The sequence below is a fragment of the Embiotoca jacksoni genome, unplaced genomic scaffold (genome assembly GCF_022577435.1).
Source record: "Embiotoca jacksoni isolate LCO1_2020_lvr unplaced genomic scaffold, fEmbJac1.0.p SCAF_19, whole genome shotgun sequence".
Taxonomy (NCBI): domain Eukaryota; kingdom Metazoa; phylum Chordata; class Actinopteri; family Embiotocidae; genus Embiotoca; species Embiotoca jacksoni.
Genome location: NW_027185329.1, coordinates 3,611,082 through 3,628,655, shown reverse-complemented (window position 1 = coordinate 3,628,655; position 17,574 = coordinate 3,611,082). Strand labels below are relative to the sequence as shown.

General features: G+C 42.5%; 1 protein-coding gene across 3 annotated transcripts; it reads left to right on the top strand.

Annotated features, from left to right (window-relative positions):
• Positions 1-908: 908 nt before the first annotated feature.
• On the top strand, positions 909-16,956 carry fam102bb (family with sequence similarity 102 member Bb). 3 transcript variants are annotated; one of them, XM_069153046.1, is made up of 11 exons: positions 910-1,156; positions 4,662-4,782; positions 5,515-5,544; positions 5,969-6,085; positions 6,496-6,542; positions 7,441-7,535; positions 10,580-10,681; positions 11,648-11,882; positions 12,843-12,979; positions 13,882-13,951; positions 14,420-16,956. In XM_069153046.1, exons 1-11 carry the CDS (start codon positions 1,011-1,013, stop codon positions 14,460-14,462), a joined length of 1,143 nt encoding a protein of 380 aa, XP_069009147.1. In that variant the 5' UTR covers positions 910-1,010; the 3' UTR covers positions 14,463-16,956. The 3 variants fall into 3 exon arrangements, with proteins under 3 accessions (XP_069009146.1, XP_069009147.1, XP_069009145.1); XM_069153044.1 differs by having other exon boundaries at positions 10,529-10,681; XM_069153045.1 differs by lacking the exon at positions 5,515-5,544 and having other exon boundaries at positions 909-1,156; positions 10,529-10,681.
• Positions 16,957-17,574: the final 618 nt, after the last annotated feature.

Below are 17,574 nucleotides of genomic sequence, written 5' to 3'. Positions count from 1 at the left end.
AAGCAGAAACCTCGCTACCTAGTCAACTAGGTAACAACTGCTAAAAAAAAAAGGATATGTAGGTTGGCACATGCATTTTTACTGGACAAGCACTTTATTTTGTTTCTATTTGACTAAAAGTAAAACTGTAATTATCTTTTATGATAGTTGATGGGAGGGCCACTAACACAATTATCTGACTTTAGCAGATCCAGTCAAAAAAAATGACTATAAAAAAAATTGAAGGACTAATTTATTACAGCAAGCAGTGTTTCAGTGTGTTGGTTGTTTTAAATCTGAACTTCAAACCTGATTTAGCGTTTTCCCAAAAGCCAAGCATTGTTTATAAATGTACGACAGAGTTAGTAAATTAAGCAAAATTGATCGAGGAAAAAAAAAAAATAAGAGGAGAAAGACTTTTTTTTATTTTTTTATTACTATTATTCTTTTTTTGTTGTTGAATAAAGTAGAAATGGCAAAAAATAATTTCAAAATACCACGGCCACCTCTTCCGTGTTAGTGTGTGTGCTAAAAGAAAAATAATGTCCTTGTTATGACAACTGATTCTGAAGTAAAGTTCATGTAGGCTACAGAAGCATTTTGTTTAAGTATATGCACCAATGCTACTACGACAGTTTGATTTACTCTCAAAAATTCAACTTGAATCTTAAAATTTTGACTTTATCCTAAAAAAAAAATTCAAAATAATAAAAAAAACTGCTCCTACTCTTATTTTGTCTTCCTCCCCTCCTCCCTCCCCTCACATAACAGAGACCATATAAATGTAAATTACAATTTCTATACTCTATTGTACAGCTCAAATGCTTATTTTATTTTGAAAATTCCGGACCGGAAGTGGCTGTGTTTTCCGCTCCGTTCGCTTTCAGTGATTGATGGACTGTTGTGAGCAGCAGCAGCTTCACCATCCTCCTCCTCCTCCTCCTCCAACCACCACCACCACCACAACACACGGCTGTAATGTCCGCGACGGGCGGCATCGGAGCATCTCGTCCGGAGTACTGAGGCTGTGCATGGATTTAATGATGATGAAGAAGAAGAAATTCAAGTTCAAGGTGGATTTTGAGCTGGACGAGCTGTCGTCGGTCCCCTTTGTCAACGGTGTCCTCTTCTGTAAAGTCAGGCTGCTGGACGGCGGGTTCTCGGAGGAGTCTTCTCGGTGAGGATTGTTGTGTGGCTTTACCAAAAAAACAACAAAAAAAAACAACAAAAAAAAAACGCGGACCGGATCGGGCGCTTGCAGGGACCGCAGGTTCAACTCGCGCCGGAGCTTTAACAGCTAACTTTAGCAAGCGGGCTACAGCTGACGTCAGATTCAGAGCTCACGGCTCAAATGTGCTAAAAACAAATAACCAGCGTTGTCACCGTTCATTCATTATCGGTCAGTCTTCCCATTCACGGGCCGACCCTCCGGTTACTGGTGAACCTTTGAGAAGTCAGATCACTCCTCGCATTTAGTGCCATGAAAGCTAAAAAAAAAAAAAAACTAAAAAAAAAAACGGGACTCCTTCAGCTTTCTGCTGCTAAATCGACGGTGTCCGTTTACGTGCTCGGGTCGAGTCCCGGTTCGGTCCTTGAACTCATCACTGGAGCAGCTCGGAGGGGCTTCCGCTCTGTTGCGTAATCAACTTGTCATCGATTAAGTGTATCAGCTAATCAGCTTTGAAGTCCAAAAGAAAAGGGCCAGTGAATATTAACAATATATATATATATATATATATATATATATATATATATATATTATGTTAAATGTATTTTCTGTCACGTGTGCAGTGGAGGTATATTTACTCAAGTACACATTTAAGGTTCAGGTACTTTTCTGTGGTATTTCCATTAACTTCTACTCCTTGACATGTCAAGAGGGAAATCCTGGAGCTATTTTTTTTTTTTTCCAGAGGTCCAGTATGCACAAGAGGCGAAAACCACATATTCCCTTGAATGTTTCTGATCAACTGAACGGTTAAATGTTGAGAAAAAAATAAATAAAAAATAAAACCTTCTACATCTTAAGATCTACAAATTTAAAAATGAACAGGACAGTTTCTCCGAGCTTGTTCACAAATATGTCCCGGGACGCGACAAACTCAGGATATATAACGCATCGCTTCAGATTAAACTATCTTAACAGTACATAAAGGACAACTTTAAATAACTACAGCAGTAATATGCACATGAATGCATCACTAATATTAATCCTAAAAACAAGTAGGGTACTTCTTCCACCGCTGGTTGAGTAGATGAATGGGACGAGTGTGATATAAACCAAATACTCTTCAAAGTACTCGGTAGTTTGTCAGTACAGGAAGTTTACTCGTACCGAGTATTCAGCCTGTGGTCCACGGGCCGTGTCCTCGTGACAGTTGAGATAAGAAAAACCTCTCCAGTCAGACGTTGACTCATAAGATGCCGTCTGCCACTCACCACCTCACAGACTACGAAAGGAAAAGAACTTAAAGCAGTAAATTACTATTTTCATAATCCCCTTAATTTTAGGAGGGTTTTATTTTATTATTTTTTTTTATAAACGGTTGGAAATGCCCGTCACAATTCCTCTTTGACATCCTCAGGTTACATCCCAGTGATATCAGTCCAACCTTTGGCTAAAACAAGCCGACTGCAAAGGACTCGCATATATATATATATATATAAATACACAATGGTGTTATTGCTGTCCAGAAAACTAGACAGCTTTTTGGGGCTCTAACTCATAAATGACACAGATTTCTTATCTCTGCATGAAAAGAGGAGCATTGTTTCGGAGGGAAGCCGGAGGGATTACACGGCTTCACCCTGATTATATAATAAGCTTTCTGTTTACTCTTCAGTAAGAAGCTCATGTAAAATGTCTAAATAAAAAGGCTGGGATGTTTTCTGAGGTCACGGCAGTAGAGTCATTTTTTTATTTTTTTTTTATAACTCGGTGGATTTTCTTCAACAAGTGAGCAGCCGGTTCAGTTCAATGAAGTTTTCTTTTCAACACCAGAGACTGTGAAGCTCTGGTGTTAAACCCTGCTGTGTTTTATACTCCTAAATCCTGAGAGTTGTTAAATTAAGATTTCCTCTCAGCAGTTCAAACCACCCCCCCCCCACCCCCCCTACAAACTAGATTTCCTCTCACACTCTTTTGAGTCATCCCAACTGTGAGTGTTAAAGGAAGCGCGGGTGGTTGTTTGGTGAAGCCTTTCCTTTTCCTTTCGGTGTGGAACCAGCGTCAATCATTAAATTCATTTAATCATTTAAAACCAGCGTGTTAAATGATCTCATCTGCATGTTTAATCCAGTTTTGCATCAAATTCACGTGGATTTGACCGTTCCTTGTCTGAAGTCTGACTTTCAGCCGCCTTTAAAGGGAGAGCGGCTTAAGGTCACCAAAGATATCTGACCCCCCGCAGAGAGAGAGAGAGAGAGAGAGACGAGGGGAGGCGACCCTCTTGCTCGCGCTTTAAAACCAGATTTACTCGCATTTGTTAATCGGATCGTCGCGGCGCAGAGAAGCGCCCGTGAGCGCACACAAACTCCAGCCAGAAGTCCAGCCGGTTGGGAGTTCCCGTCTCTCCGACTCCGGGAGTTCACGCCTCCCAAAAACCATCAAACCTCGGGATGAAGTCAACGTTTTGTGAAGCATTAGTCACGCGTCTGCCTGCTTTTTTTTTTTTCCTACCCTTCTTCTTCTTCTTCTTTCTGAAAGCGCCGCACATTCAGTCAGTCGGTCTCAAATGAATGGCGTTGTGTGAGGCTGCGCTTAACAGATGGGAGTCGGTGAGGTGAGTGGGAGAGGGGAGAGGACGCCAGTGATGGAGAGGCCATCTGGGGTATCGTAATTCTGCCCACGCGCTCCCGTCTCGTCCTTTTCACCAACTACAACTTACAATCGTCTCAGCGCCGACGCTGGTGGAGGGATCCGTCAGCCTCGATGAATTAATCGGTGAAGAGGCGAATTAGGAAGCTCGTTTATTAGATTGGAAAGTCTGAGGGCAACATACGCGAGCTTGAATCGCTGCCCTGAAGCAGGGAGGCCCGGGGGGGGGGGCGGGGAGGAGGAGGAGGAGGAGGAGGAGGAAGAGGAGGAGGGGGGGTGTTTATCCCGTAGCCAGTCAAGCTCAGTTGTGTTATGTGTTATGTAATAGCGATATTTAAAATTCATGAGATGACATTGTTCTCCCGGAGTCTGGATGACGTGCAAAACATCTGTCGTGGAAAAAAAAAAAAAAAAAAGTCCTTGTTTTCTGAACACATTCTGTATTTATGCACAACAACATTGCCGACGCAATACCCGTGTTTCGGCGCTGAATCAAAACTTTACAAAAAACGAGATCTATTTGTTTTTAATTATTATTGTTTTGCTTTTTTTTAGAATATCAACATTTCCTTCCCAAATCATTTTTTTTTTTTTTTGCATCCTACAAAAGCAACAAAATGTGTCTGATCAAAGAGCTCAGGTGTTTGGTTTTTTTTGGGGGTTTTTTTTGTGGATGATTGCGTCACCAATGAAAAGAGTTAATTATGCGAGTTGGAGGATTACACCAGCGTTTGCGTCTTTAACGTACGAAACCCATCGTGTGAAGCTGGTCAGGTAGTGAAAACCAAAAAAAAACAAATGCGTGATATGTGAGCTGACAGAGAGCTGGACAGGCGGACTAAATCTGGGTGGTTTGGCCTTTCAGGGAGCCGGTGCAGGCCAACTGTGTACGATGGAGGAAGCGCTTCTCTTTCCCCTGCAAGATGAGCGCCAACGCGGGGACGGGCGTCCTGGACCCCTGCGTGTGTCGAGTGTCTGTCAGAAAGGTACGGAAACACGCTCGTGCTTGTCTTTTCTGTTAAAAACAAAAAAAAAGTTGTTTTAAAGTGTCTCGTTGGCTCATCGTGGTGTTTACCTGGGTTAAGTTCAGATACTGGTTACCTACGTTTTTCATTTCTGTGAAATGAGTAAATATTAGGGAATCCTGATATAAAGGATGTAGGCAGGAGTTTAAAAAAAAGGAAACTTGTGAAATTTGTTTTGTTTATCTTCACATTGTATCTGCAAATTATTCTCAGTATGCTCTGCTCTTTGTTTCAGGACACCAAGCGTGTCTAGTAACCAGGAAAACCGTGACTTATTTTGCGTTTACTGGTGTCCTTTACCACTATTTTGTGATATTTACATATAACAATTTAAGCAGCTGTCTTTTTCATAACTGGTGTTAAAAATATTACTTTTATGTTTATTCGGCTGATGCAGAGTAGAATATTTATGATATTTTACCCTCCAGTATTAAGTCATGAAGATATTAAGCAGGTTTTGAGTTGAATAATATTTTACAGTGACAGTACCAAGACTGAAGATTACAAATTGACCTGTTCCAAACACACTTGGTTGAAATTTCTTTTCCCATCCGAGTGTTGGCTGACTATAACCAGCCGCCCTCCAAATGTCTTTCATAACTAATGCAACTTTTTGTAATTCAATTGTGCTTCATGACCGGCTGATTTTCCGAGTGCTGCTATAATTTAAACGGTTATGCCTCTCTTCCTCAGGAGCTGAAGGGAGGAAAGGCGTACGCGAAGGTAATTTGTCACGTTGCTCCCATCGTCCCGCCTCCTAAACCGACCTCCGGGTCGCCCGGGGTTACAGGAATCAGCCACATCGATGGAGATACTGTAGCTCTGTGAGCCCACAGCAAACAGATGGTCTTTCGCCGCCCGCAGCCTTCGTCATGTCACGCGCTCTCCGCTTTCATTGCTTGATAAGTAATTATTTACTCTAAACCCGTTCAAGTATTTGTTCCTGAACAATAACATGACGGCCGATTTACCAGCTCGTCCTTAAAGAACGCGGCGAGCCGTAAGACGTGTTTACGTCGTTCCCTTTCCGCGGAGTTTGTCTCGCTTGTCGTTGTCCATCCGGAGAGCGTCTCCGTCGCTGACCGTGAAAAAGATCCGTCTCCCGAGAGTAAACAAAGTTCACCCTCTGTCATTCTTTCTCCTTCAGCTCGGTTTTGCGGATCTGAATTTAGCAGAGTTTGCCGGCTCAGGGAATACAACCCGCAGATGTCTGCTGGAGGGCTACGATACCAAAAATACTCGCCAGGATAACTCCATTCTCAAGGTGAACGGGATACTTCGGTGTTTTGAATACAAGCCTGCCATTTCCTCCACGAGGAAGGTTTTCACATCAACGTTTAGCCTCGCTGGCAACAAAGGCAGCCGGGTGGTTTGTTCAGGTGTAGCCGGAAATAAACAAAATAAGAGCAGCGTCACCTGTGTGGGGAAAGAAAGAAAGAAAGAAAGAAAGAAAGAAAGAAAGAAAGAAAGAAAGAAAGAAAGAAAGAAAGAAAGAAAGAAAATGGAGATTTTAAACTTGCCATTAACTACTGGGTTTCATTAGAATAGATTGATTCATTATGAATTATTAATGATTAATGAGTATAACTATCACTACAAGCTAATGGGAAAACTGAACGCAAATAGAACTGGAATCCACTAACAAGCCTTTTTTGTTGTTGTTTGTTTTCATAGGTTATCATCAGTACGCAGCTCATGTCAGGGGATCCCTGTTTTAAAACGTAAGTTAAAGCAACATTTGTCTACTTTTCTACAGTGTTTAACGCGGTTTAGTCAGTCAGGGTTGGCGTCAGCTGACTTTTCTGCCATTTGAGGATTCTGACGTAAACGATTTGAATCCCCGGACTAAAAATTCAACAGCGAACCGTCCTTTACGTGAATATTTACAGTAACCCTAGAAACCAAAACCAACTCGCTGACCTTCACCGGACTGTAATTTGAAGCCTCTTTGTTCCCTCGAGCCTCAGTTCAACCCGTGTCTGGATTTCTCGGTCGTGCTTTTGTCTTTGAAGGGATTATTACAGTATTTTCTCAATTATTCTGCATTACGTGTCAAAACTATCAACGCAAATCTGTGGCTGTAATCTGCTTTTGTTCGAGAGCTGCTGTCGGTGTGGCACTTCCAGCTTTTAACTGCGCTTTGTCTGACACGGGAAGATTTCACGGGAATCGATGACGCAAGATTGTGCAAACCCGAGTGCCCGCTATGAGTTTTTATTGCCGAGGAACGCGGAGCGATGACGTCTCACTCGTGAAGACAGTGTGTGTTGTCGTATTTGTCCGTCTAGTAGAACTACAGTATGATTGTCACTAAAAATATTTGTCAATACAGCGAGAGTCGTGCTCATTTACCCCAGGGGTAAAATCTGACCTAAAAATTATTCACTACGCTGTATGTTTATTCCCAAAGCCGGATCATCTTTTGTCTCAGCACGTATTTGAATACAGTGCATCTATAATATATTCACCTTTAGCTTTGGCTGAAAGATATTCCAGCCTTTCCTCTGATTGATCTCTAATCCGTCTTCGACATCGGGCCGGCCCCCGTCTTTCTCGCTTTCGCTTAAAATGATTTGACGAGAGAAAATAAAGCCGCATTTGTCTTTCCCCCGCGATCAGGCCTCCGTCCACCGCCACAGTGATCGGGATCCAGGGGGATGGAGAGAGCCTGCTGGAGGAGAGGAGGGGCGGGGACTCGCAGAAAGGCTGTTCTGGTGAGAGCGATCACGCCACATCAAACCCCCGCGGCTCTGCTTCGTCGTGCTTCCTCCGGACACCGACGGGCACCCGACGGCTCACGCTTAAGTTTTGTTCCACTCCTATGTTTGTGTTGTCATATTTATCTCAACAGATACAATCTAACTTCCTGTTTTCTGATGCACCATCCTACGGTGTACTAAACTCCTGCTAATCAGTGGTGTTGGTTTACAGAAGAACTTCTGCATTTTTTTGTTTTTTTTTTAGCTGGTCGTTACAAGCTGTTTAAAAAAAAAAAGTCGAGGCAATTTTATTTATACAGCGCCAAATCACAACACGGGTTATTTCACGGAGAGCAAAGTCCTTAAAACAGAACTTTACAACATCACGCGGAGGAATTCAACGATTCACACGAGAAAAACCTCCAACGGAGGGAAAGAAAAACGTTCTTTTAACAGGAAGAAACGTTGAAGAAACCTCCGACAGAACCAGGCGAAAAGCACAAAGTGTGTGTGGACTCGCTCGACATCACTTATTATTGCAACATCAGTTTCTATGCTACGTAGCTATCTAGGTGGCAGATCTAAAAAAACAAAAAAAACAAAAGAAATAACATACAAAACTGATTAAGCGCAAGTCACTTATAATCCAAGTTTGCTGTCTAAATTCACAGCAGGGGAGGATGCAACTCATTTTAAGTGGCACCGTGTGATATTGTTCAGTGTTGTCTTTGGTAAACTATTTTTAGCACCCTCGATACCTAAATAAATACCATAACCTCATCAGCTGCCTCCTTTATATATTCCACCCACACACATCTCCCCACCGACCTCTGACACCACGCTCAGCCCTGCCTGCTGCTGCTTTACATTACTCAACGTTCCCCACTGGTAAATAACGAGAAGGCTTTCTATGCGTCTGACGTAGATCAATTTCGTCGCGTATTTTGCATATTTTTTGCATGTCGGGATTTGTTTTGTTGGCGTATCAGGTGCGTATTGCGGATTGGTGTTTAAACCCGAATCTCCAACACGGCAAGACGACTTACCGCCTACCCGGCCGTACGGCTGAAGTGCCGTGATTGCATTGCCGTTATCCTCGTGTCGTTTACCACTCGTTTGTTTCAGATGTTCGTTTGATTCCCGTCAGATCTGTCTGGCGTGTGCCGTCACGTCTCTGCAGCAGCATGCACCCGTACTTCACATTATCCACTGACAAAAATAAATATTCTTCCTCCAGCCGACCCTCCCGTTTCATCCTCCTCCTCTTCCTCCTCCTCCTCCTCCTCCTCCTCCTCTCTCGTTCAGTGTGTGTGTGTTCATGTGTGAACACGTCGTAGTGTTGAATGCTTCTTCCTGCTGGAAGCTTCAGAGACTAGCAGAGCTCTTTCATGTATAATTTAAACTAGCTCTCTTAGATTAACTACAATCTGCTCCGACCCTGTAGGCTCTTACACGGTTAAAAATAGGACTGTGTGTGTGTGTGTGTGTGTGTGTGTGTGTGTGTGTGTTGTGTTTGCAGCGGAGCGGCTTGTGTGTTTCACGTTGGAGGTTTATATCATTTATGAGCAGTGATGGTTTTATTGTGTAGATGAAGGTTTGATTGTCTTCCAAAACAACAGGGACAAATCATCTGTTGGGATATTTCATCTTTGAATCTACATCCTTCAATAAGTGGGTTGAAAAGGGACGTGTGTTATTATCAGCAGGTTTTTTTTTCTATTTTAAAATGTTTTCACAAAACCTTTATTTATAATTCTACAGTATTACAGACTTGTATTGTTGATTTATCATTTTAAACTAATCCTGTTGTGATCATTTGAGGCCGCCGTGGCGTTCTTTCTTTTAAATTTTGAGAATAGCAAATACAAGATTTGAGGAATACCTGAAATACCATGAAATGGTTTAATCATCCAAAAGTAAAAACCCAAAACTGAGTAGCAGGGTCTTTTTTTTTTTTTTTCCTGTTTCGTGTATCTGCGGGTTCAAATCTCCTGCTGTGGTGTCTGTTTTCTGTCGTGCTGCTGAGGCAGACTACTTTCCCCGCAGGCATCTGAACTCTGAAATGTTTTGCTGTTTTTTTTTTTTTTTGCAGCTCAGCCTTTTTGCCATTTTGGCTGTTTGACATTAAGATAGTGGCACACGTGTTCATAATGTTGTTTAAAAAAAAAGGCTTTAGACTGTTGTTGTGCACAATGTTCCATCTCCGCTGTTCAAAACTGTCACACAGCTTCTTCTTTTTTCTTTTTTTTCATGATATATTCTCCATTTCAGTCGCACAGATACTGTGTATTGCCAATTTCTTTTTTTTTTAATTGCAGAGCTGCCATGAGTTGCTATCAGGGGTTGCACTGTCATTCCCGGACATTTTTGCTAAATATGTTTCTACTCTGGGACTTTTCGTGTCCACGCATTTGCCACCTGCGGCCTCTCTGCTTGTTAAACTCAGAGATGCTGAAGTGAGGGAGGGTGTGTGGGAGGCAGAGAGAGAGAGGGTGTGTGTGTGGGGGGGGGGGGGGGGGCTTTTATGTTGTTGTTGTTACTGTTGCCAGTTGACAGCAATAAACTGCAAATCAACAGCCAGCAACAGGACAGACTTGCATGCAATGTACTGCAATGTGCATGTAACAAAACAGAAACGGGGTTTACGCGTGTGCGTGCGTGTGCCAACTTGTCACTTCTTGCATTAACTGGGGCCGCAGGTTTCAATTCATGTCAGTCTACTCTGCAAAAGGCAGAACAGCGCAGTGATATATAGGACTGACATTTCGCAGCAGGAACCCGGTGCAGCAGCGGCCGTTCCTGCTTTTGTTCCCAATATCACTTTCTATTCAAAACTCAAATCTGCTGCTCATGAGTGACAGAATGAAATAAGTGCATAAGTGCAGAATTTCTTTTGACTGTTCGACTAATATAAGCTGCACATGTTGGCTTTTTTTTTTTTTTTTTTTTTTTTTTCAAATGTTGGCAGTTTTATTTTTGCACTACGAGAGATTTGTTTGTTTTTGTAGAGCTTTCAGACTGTCGTCACACCCCATCTGTCTCTGTCCCCTCGAACCCAGCGGAGAGTCGAGAAGGGAAGTGTGCGGTTGCGTCGGACGAGCTGGGGGGCTGCGGCCACTCCCGGACCTCCAGCTACGCCAGCCAGCAGTCCAAACTCTCAGGTAGGAGCTCCCGCTTTTCAAAAATACACGTTTTTTGTTTTTTTTTCCTGTTGTTCATACAGATTCATTTTTGCACATTTGTCCAAGCTGACCCGGAGTAGAATAAAAAAAAACAACTAAAAACTTCAACTACACGATGCTCATCTTTTGGTCTCCTGAAAATCACTTGCACTGGAGGAAAGGTCTGTGAAGTCAAACTGAAAGAAAGAGGAGGGAAGTGATCGCATTATTTTTTTTCCAGCGGTGCTCCTTCTGCACAGGTCAGACCCGGGCCTCGTGTTTCCATTACAGGCGGATCAGATGACGGTAATAAAAGATCAGAGGAAGTGGACGGATGCACTGAGAACAGCACTAATGGCCAGCTCGTATAGAATTGAGAAAAAACAAAAAACAAAACCGCATTTCCTGCCGCATGAATCTCTCTAAGAGTTGTTCAGACCTCTCGTCAGGCAGCGGGAAGTTCGCTCTTCCTCGGCAGCGGTGAACCCTGACGTGTTTTAACCGGCTTCCTGCAGCGAGTCGGTGGACGCCGCTCAGCTGTTCGATCGTTAAAACACACCCGGAGCTGCAAACTCTGCTGCACAGCACATCTAAATACGTTTCAGCACTAAGGACTGAAACTGGACAACAAGTCTTGTTTGTTAGACAATTGTTGCACTTGTTGTATTGATCGACTTTTTAATGTTTAAATGCAGATTAGACCTTTGTGCAACATCATGACTCTTATCCGTCGGGTGCTGGCGCAGGATTACGCGAGAGTATACAGTGAACACTGCATTAGCGTGGCGGTGAGAGAGATGGCAGAACATATAAAGAGCTGTTGTTGGTTGGTTGTTGTTGGTTTTTTTTTTACAGATCTTTAGAGAGGAAGGGTATGACGCATTAAATCTGATAAATGTGGAGTTCACCGCTGAGGGTGATAACGGTATGAACGGCTCCCTGAAATCAGCGCTCTCCGTCTCTCAGGCTACAGCACAGGTCACTCCCGCTCCTCCAGCATGTCGGAGTTCAGTCACCGGAGGAACCACTCGGTGGGCAGCGCTTCGACGGGCATCGGCAGCATCCCGGAGCCCAACGAGGACCGAGAGTCCAGGCCCTGTCCGGCTCTGCCCGAGCACCCCGTCCCAGCCGCCGCCGCCGCCGCCGGCAACCCGCCGGGCACGCCGGTGCGCAGCGCCTCGTCCTGCGAGAGACTCAACAGGTGAGCGCTGAGCATCGAGACATGTTTCTCCTAAAAAAAAACAACAACAACAAAAAAAAACTACACACACACACTGTTAAAAGTCTTTGTAAGAAAAAAAAAAAAAAAAAGGAGCAGAAGAGAGCGACAGGAAGTTATTTTTAGGGGGACTTAACAAACTTCAGACGTCATCACACCTGAGACCTGTTGCTCATTTCAGGAAGCAGCTGCCGTGCCGAGCAGCAGGAAACGTGTTTGTGGTTTCATTTATGTAGTTTCATTATGTGGTGTCTGTAGAGACTCCTATTCTTTATAAAAAATAAAAAAATTTTTTTAAAAGTTTAAGTTATTGTGTTTGTGGGATGAACTACCAAATGTCGAACTACGAGTCAAGCAGAGGAACTTAAGTACTGATATGGCTTCAGGTGCACTTAATATTCAGCCCACTGCTTCGAAGACCAGTCAAACGTTTTGTCACGACTCAGCATATTTGACTTTATCCCAATACAAAGTCAAGTTTTTGGAAAGAATAATTCAGCATTATTCAACCGTGTTCTTGCTGAGACTTGCACGAGAAAATGGAAACGTCTCGTGTACATGTTTATATAATATATAGATATATAAATATATAAGCAGCAGCAGCAGTTTGAGTCTACACTTGTTGCTGGGAAAAAAAAAAAAAAACTAGACAGGAAGTACTGCTACACCCAAGACACCATCAGGCTTCTAAACCCTGTAAAACTTTGGTTTGTGTACACGGTAAACAAATGATATTTGGGGATGCTGGCAGGTGGATTATTTTCCGTTCAGACAGAGACCAGCCGGCCGTTTCCATGCTAAGCTAAGCGAAGCACATATTTATCTACTGAGGCGCAAGTGTTGGCAACCTTCTCATCAAAGTCTCAACAGGAAGTGACATTTATAAACTGCCAAACAGTTTCTTTATGAATCCCGGGTTTGGTCCTGTAATCTCCCCCTCAGACACCCGATGAAGCAGGACTCCATGGAGTCTCAGCTGAAGAGGATGGACGACACGCGGGTGGACGCCGACGACGTCGTGGAAAAGATCCTCCAGAGTCAGGACTTCACGCCGAGCCTGCTGGACTCCAGCGCCGAAGGTACGGGAACCCAAACGTCCCGCCGAGGGTCGTCCTTCCTGCAGGTTTGAGTCTGTGTCATCGCCTTTTTAAAATGTGAGGACTTCCTGCTTTTTGTCGGTTCGATGCGATCGCGGATGGAATATCGAGGATGTTTTGGGGGGAAAAAAAGCTGTCGGAAATTTCGAGGGGCGTTCGGATCTTTTACGTTTAAATCAGCTGGAGGGCTCAGTATGCGACTAATGAGCATTTTCATTATTGATTCATTTTATTTTCCCTGGTGGATGAATTGTTTTTATCTTTCAAATATCCAATTAAAGAGAAAAAAAAAACTCCCATCGCAATATAAAATATTCAATTAACAATGATTTATAATGATGTTTTGAAATGTTCTTTAAAAGTGACTAATTATTATTATCAAAATAGTTTAATGGCCAATTCATTTTAATTATCTAATTTATTATTCTACAATCATTATAATTACACAATTAACCAGAGAAAATAAACGAGTTGTTTTTCTTAGCTGCAGCTGGAGTACTACTGTATGTACTGCTGTATGTACTACTGTATTTACAGTAGAATAGCACAGCTACTTTGGATAATAATTAAGATGACATGATTCGTCCGTCAGTCCGTGTGTTCACTTTGAGGAGTCAGGCGTTGTTGTTGCTTTTCTTCTTTTCTTTTCAAGGTCTCATCCAGCTCAAGAGTTTATGAAAAAGAAAGCTGCTGTCAATACATGATTATTTTTAGATTGCCTAGCAACTGGCTTCTTCTCATGACAAGAACTAAACAGCAGGATGTGGGAGCGCTGCGTGCTGTATGACTTACCACCAGTGTGTGTGTGTGTGTGTGTGTGTGTGTGTGTGTGTGTGTGTGTGTGTGTGTGTGTGTGTGTGTGTGTGTGTGTGTGTGTGTTACAGAGGAAGGCCTGCGCCTGTTCGTCGGGCCCGGGGGAAGCACGGCCCTCGGAAGCCACCACCTTCCCACCAGGTGAGCATCACATGACCTCAGATAGCCAGTAATGCGAGGTCATGTTACACACACACACACACACCCCCCCCCCCCCAAAAAAAAAAAAAACTCACTTGTTCCTACTGAAAATGTTCTTTTTTTTTTTTTTAAAGTAAATTGGTCTCAAATGTGTAGATTGATTTTTTTTTAATTTTTTTTTCAATGTTGAGTCGAAGTTTTTCCTCTTAAAAGAAAACAAAAACCATTTTTGACAGGATTGCAAGCAGCTCGAGGTACCTACAAATAAAAACAAATAATATTGCAGCGCTGTTATAGGGGTGACTTTGAAATATCGATTTTCAATTAGTAATAATTAATATTGCGGACATGACGATTAAACGAGCGCAGGCAGATCAGGGGAAAGCTAGAACAGTCTGGTTTAAATTACAAAACTTGAAATCAGGAAACAACAGAAATACATGTATGCTTGTTGTCGCGTCCTCTCAGGGTCGGCGCCGGAGCGTACGAGCAGGTGGTGATCAAGCGCTAGACCTGCAGCCTTCGCGGCGATCGACTGACACGCACACGACAAAGACAAACAAAACAAAACAAAACAAAACAAAACAAAACAAAAACAGAAACCTGGGAAATGAGGGCGTTTTCATTTCAAGCTTCTCGACGTCAGAACGGACATCGTCTCCGGAGCGAACTCAAGAGGAAGGAGACGCGCTGATCTGAGTACGTGGAATTGTTTTTTTTTGTTTTTGTTGTTGTTGTTGTTGTTGTTTTTTTTAACTCCGCCCCTCTGCGGAGACTTGACCGCTCCGTCCGGGTGCACAAAACCTCAAAACGTCACCCGAACTTAAGGAGACGACGGGGGAGGACGATCTCGTCGAAACGAACTGAAATCCACACCGAAAGCCTGTCGTGTGTTTTCAATACATTCCTTTCGGTTCGTTTTGGACTTCCTCCTCAAATGGGATGTTCTATTTAATATCTGCCTATAAGCTGCTATAAAAAAAAAAGAAAAAAAAAAAAAAAAAAGCTGTAGTTGTTGGCTCTCTAACAGCCGTTGGTGTTTTTACGGTGATTATATTTTACTACAAAAAAAAATAAAAAAACACATCAGACTTGAGCTACTTGACGCGTGAACGTGGGCTGTGTGCGAACAGCTGGGTGTTTGTGGTGTGGCGGTACCACTTCTATTTAGTCCTGACGGTGATCCTGTTATCTTGAGTGAATGGAGGGACGCGTTATACGAATCTCTCGTTCAGGATTTTGGTACTTGCAAAGAGACAAAACGGGAGATAATGTCCTCGCATGTAATCATGTTGTTTGGCAAACTGCTGAGCATTGGTTTTTTTTGTGTTTTTTTTGTGTTTTTTTTTTTTAAATCTCGGGAGTCAAACCGAGCTGACTTTTTTTTCTTTTTTACATTTGCCTCGCCATGTAAACAAATATGATCCTGTAGAGTTCCTGTTTAAAACAGCGTATACTGTACCCCGTACTATACCCGAGGCTACTTACTTTATCCGCCCTGCAGTTTTTCCCCAGCCACTTATTATCTGTCGTTTCTACTCTTTGCATTTACAGGGCAAGTGAATCCTAAATATAACGAGGGGGGGGGGGGGCTCTGTGATCAATATCGCCACGAAGGGATATGTATCTTTATTTCCTGTTCCCGTATCCAGTGTGCACACTTTGCCACATCGCCCCCCCCCGAGTTCTGCGTTTGGCCGATGCGTAGCCGAGGTTCGTTTTACGTCACGCGTCGGGGACGGTGAAGGACGAGTCAACTAATCCACTGCCATGAAGACAAATACCCAAACAGCACCTGTATTTAAAAAGAAAGAAAAGACCCATAGTAGCGCAGTGGTTCTGTGCATCAACGGTTAGACCCGAGGACACGGAGACTCCCTTCGGACCTTCACTGGTCTCGCATGTGGACCATTTGCATTTACGGCCTCTTAGGAGTTTTAAGTGCACAATTTACTCGAGCCAACTATCCAAAGTACACAGCACACCGTTATTACCCTGGGAGCCCGTCGGGCCTATGCACACTGAGAATATATATATATTAAAAAAATAAAATAAAAAAAAAAGACGCGTTGGCAAGTAGCGAAAACAGACCGCAAAACATCCGTCTCCTGTCGTAAGCCATAGCGGAGTTGGATAAAAGCCTCTTCTAGATTAACCGTACACATCGTATGAATGTCTGCACTAGATCGTCCGTGTGGTGTTTTAACTGTACGTCGGTGTTTTTATGTTCTGCGCGTGATTACCGCGTTCCTTTCTTCATGTTTTTCCTGATTTGATATCGTGCCATCTTTTTAATCTCCGTCCCTCACTGAAGGAAGAGTTTTGCGTGTGTGTGTGTGTGTGTGAATCCATTTTGTTCTCATGTTAAAAGCGGATATCTGCACAAGCAGCATCAGTGGACATCAGAAGTGACTGTAAATCAGTGTTCTCATTTTTTTTTTTTTTTTTTTTTTTTTTTTTTAATGTTCATCGTAGTTTAAAAGTCCTGTTTAAAAATAAATAAAAAAAAAAAAATCACATTTATAGGATATCATAGTCTGTTTTTGCTGATATTGTGCCATATTTTTGCCAATTATTGTATTGTTTATGAAAAAAAAAGAAGTCTTTCACGACATAATTAAGACCGTGTTAAGTGTATGATTTATGGCTGGCAAATTATCTAATCAGAGTATTTTGGGTTTGTTTGGGGATTTCTTCTTTTTTTTTTTTTTTTTTTTTTTTTGTGTCTTTTTGAATAAGAATCAGTTGTTTCACCTGTGTGACGCAGGTATGTTCATCTTGGTACCTAACATGTTGTTCCAAACATGGTTGCTTCTTCTCTTCTGTGAAGCTGTTGTCTATATTAAACCGTATTCTCCTGTAAAGTGACGTTCTGCGCTGTTCTGACACTGTTCAGTGTTTCCTCTTACAGACTTGTACTTTCGACCAACGTTTGCTTCCTTAACTGTACTGGACGCTTCAAATGTCTACCTTGCACTGTTGAATAAAACAGTCCAAAATGCTCAGTATGGATCCATTTTTTGTTTTTTTTGTTTTACTCTGTAAATTACAATTTGTTTATCGTTTAAGGCCTAATATCTAATTAATGATGGGATTATATTTTCAGATGGACCGCCAAAAAATGAACAACAAGGAGTGACTTTAACCAAAGGGACCATAAACAACAACAACAAAAAATGTTTTGCCTTTTGTATTTCATAAATTGAATGGGAGTCTATGGAGTCGGAGGCTTTTTTTTGGAGCCGACCCCTAGTGGCCCTCCGGGGGTATTACACTTTAGGACACTTCTGCATTGGCCTCACTCTTTTCAGACCTGGAAGCTGCATCCACTTTCAAATCCAGTCAATGATCAGGACACTCGTGGTTTAGAAGTCGTGTTTTTTTATTATTATTATTTTTAACAAATTCTCTGACAAATTTAAAGTTTCCATAAACATTTCGTGATTTACTGGTACAACAGAAGGAAACAAAATCCCCGATCGGGGGTTCATTTAAAGGAATGGAGAGTAGGATTTGGTGGCACCTGGTGGTGAGATTGCAGACAACAACCAAACAAATTCTAAAGAGGCCCTCTTTGTGGGCCACTATAAATATGTAGATATTTAAAAGGCTCATTCTACAGT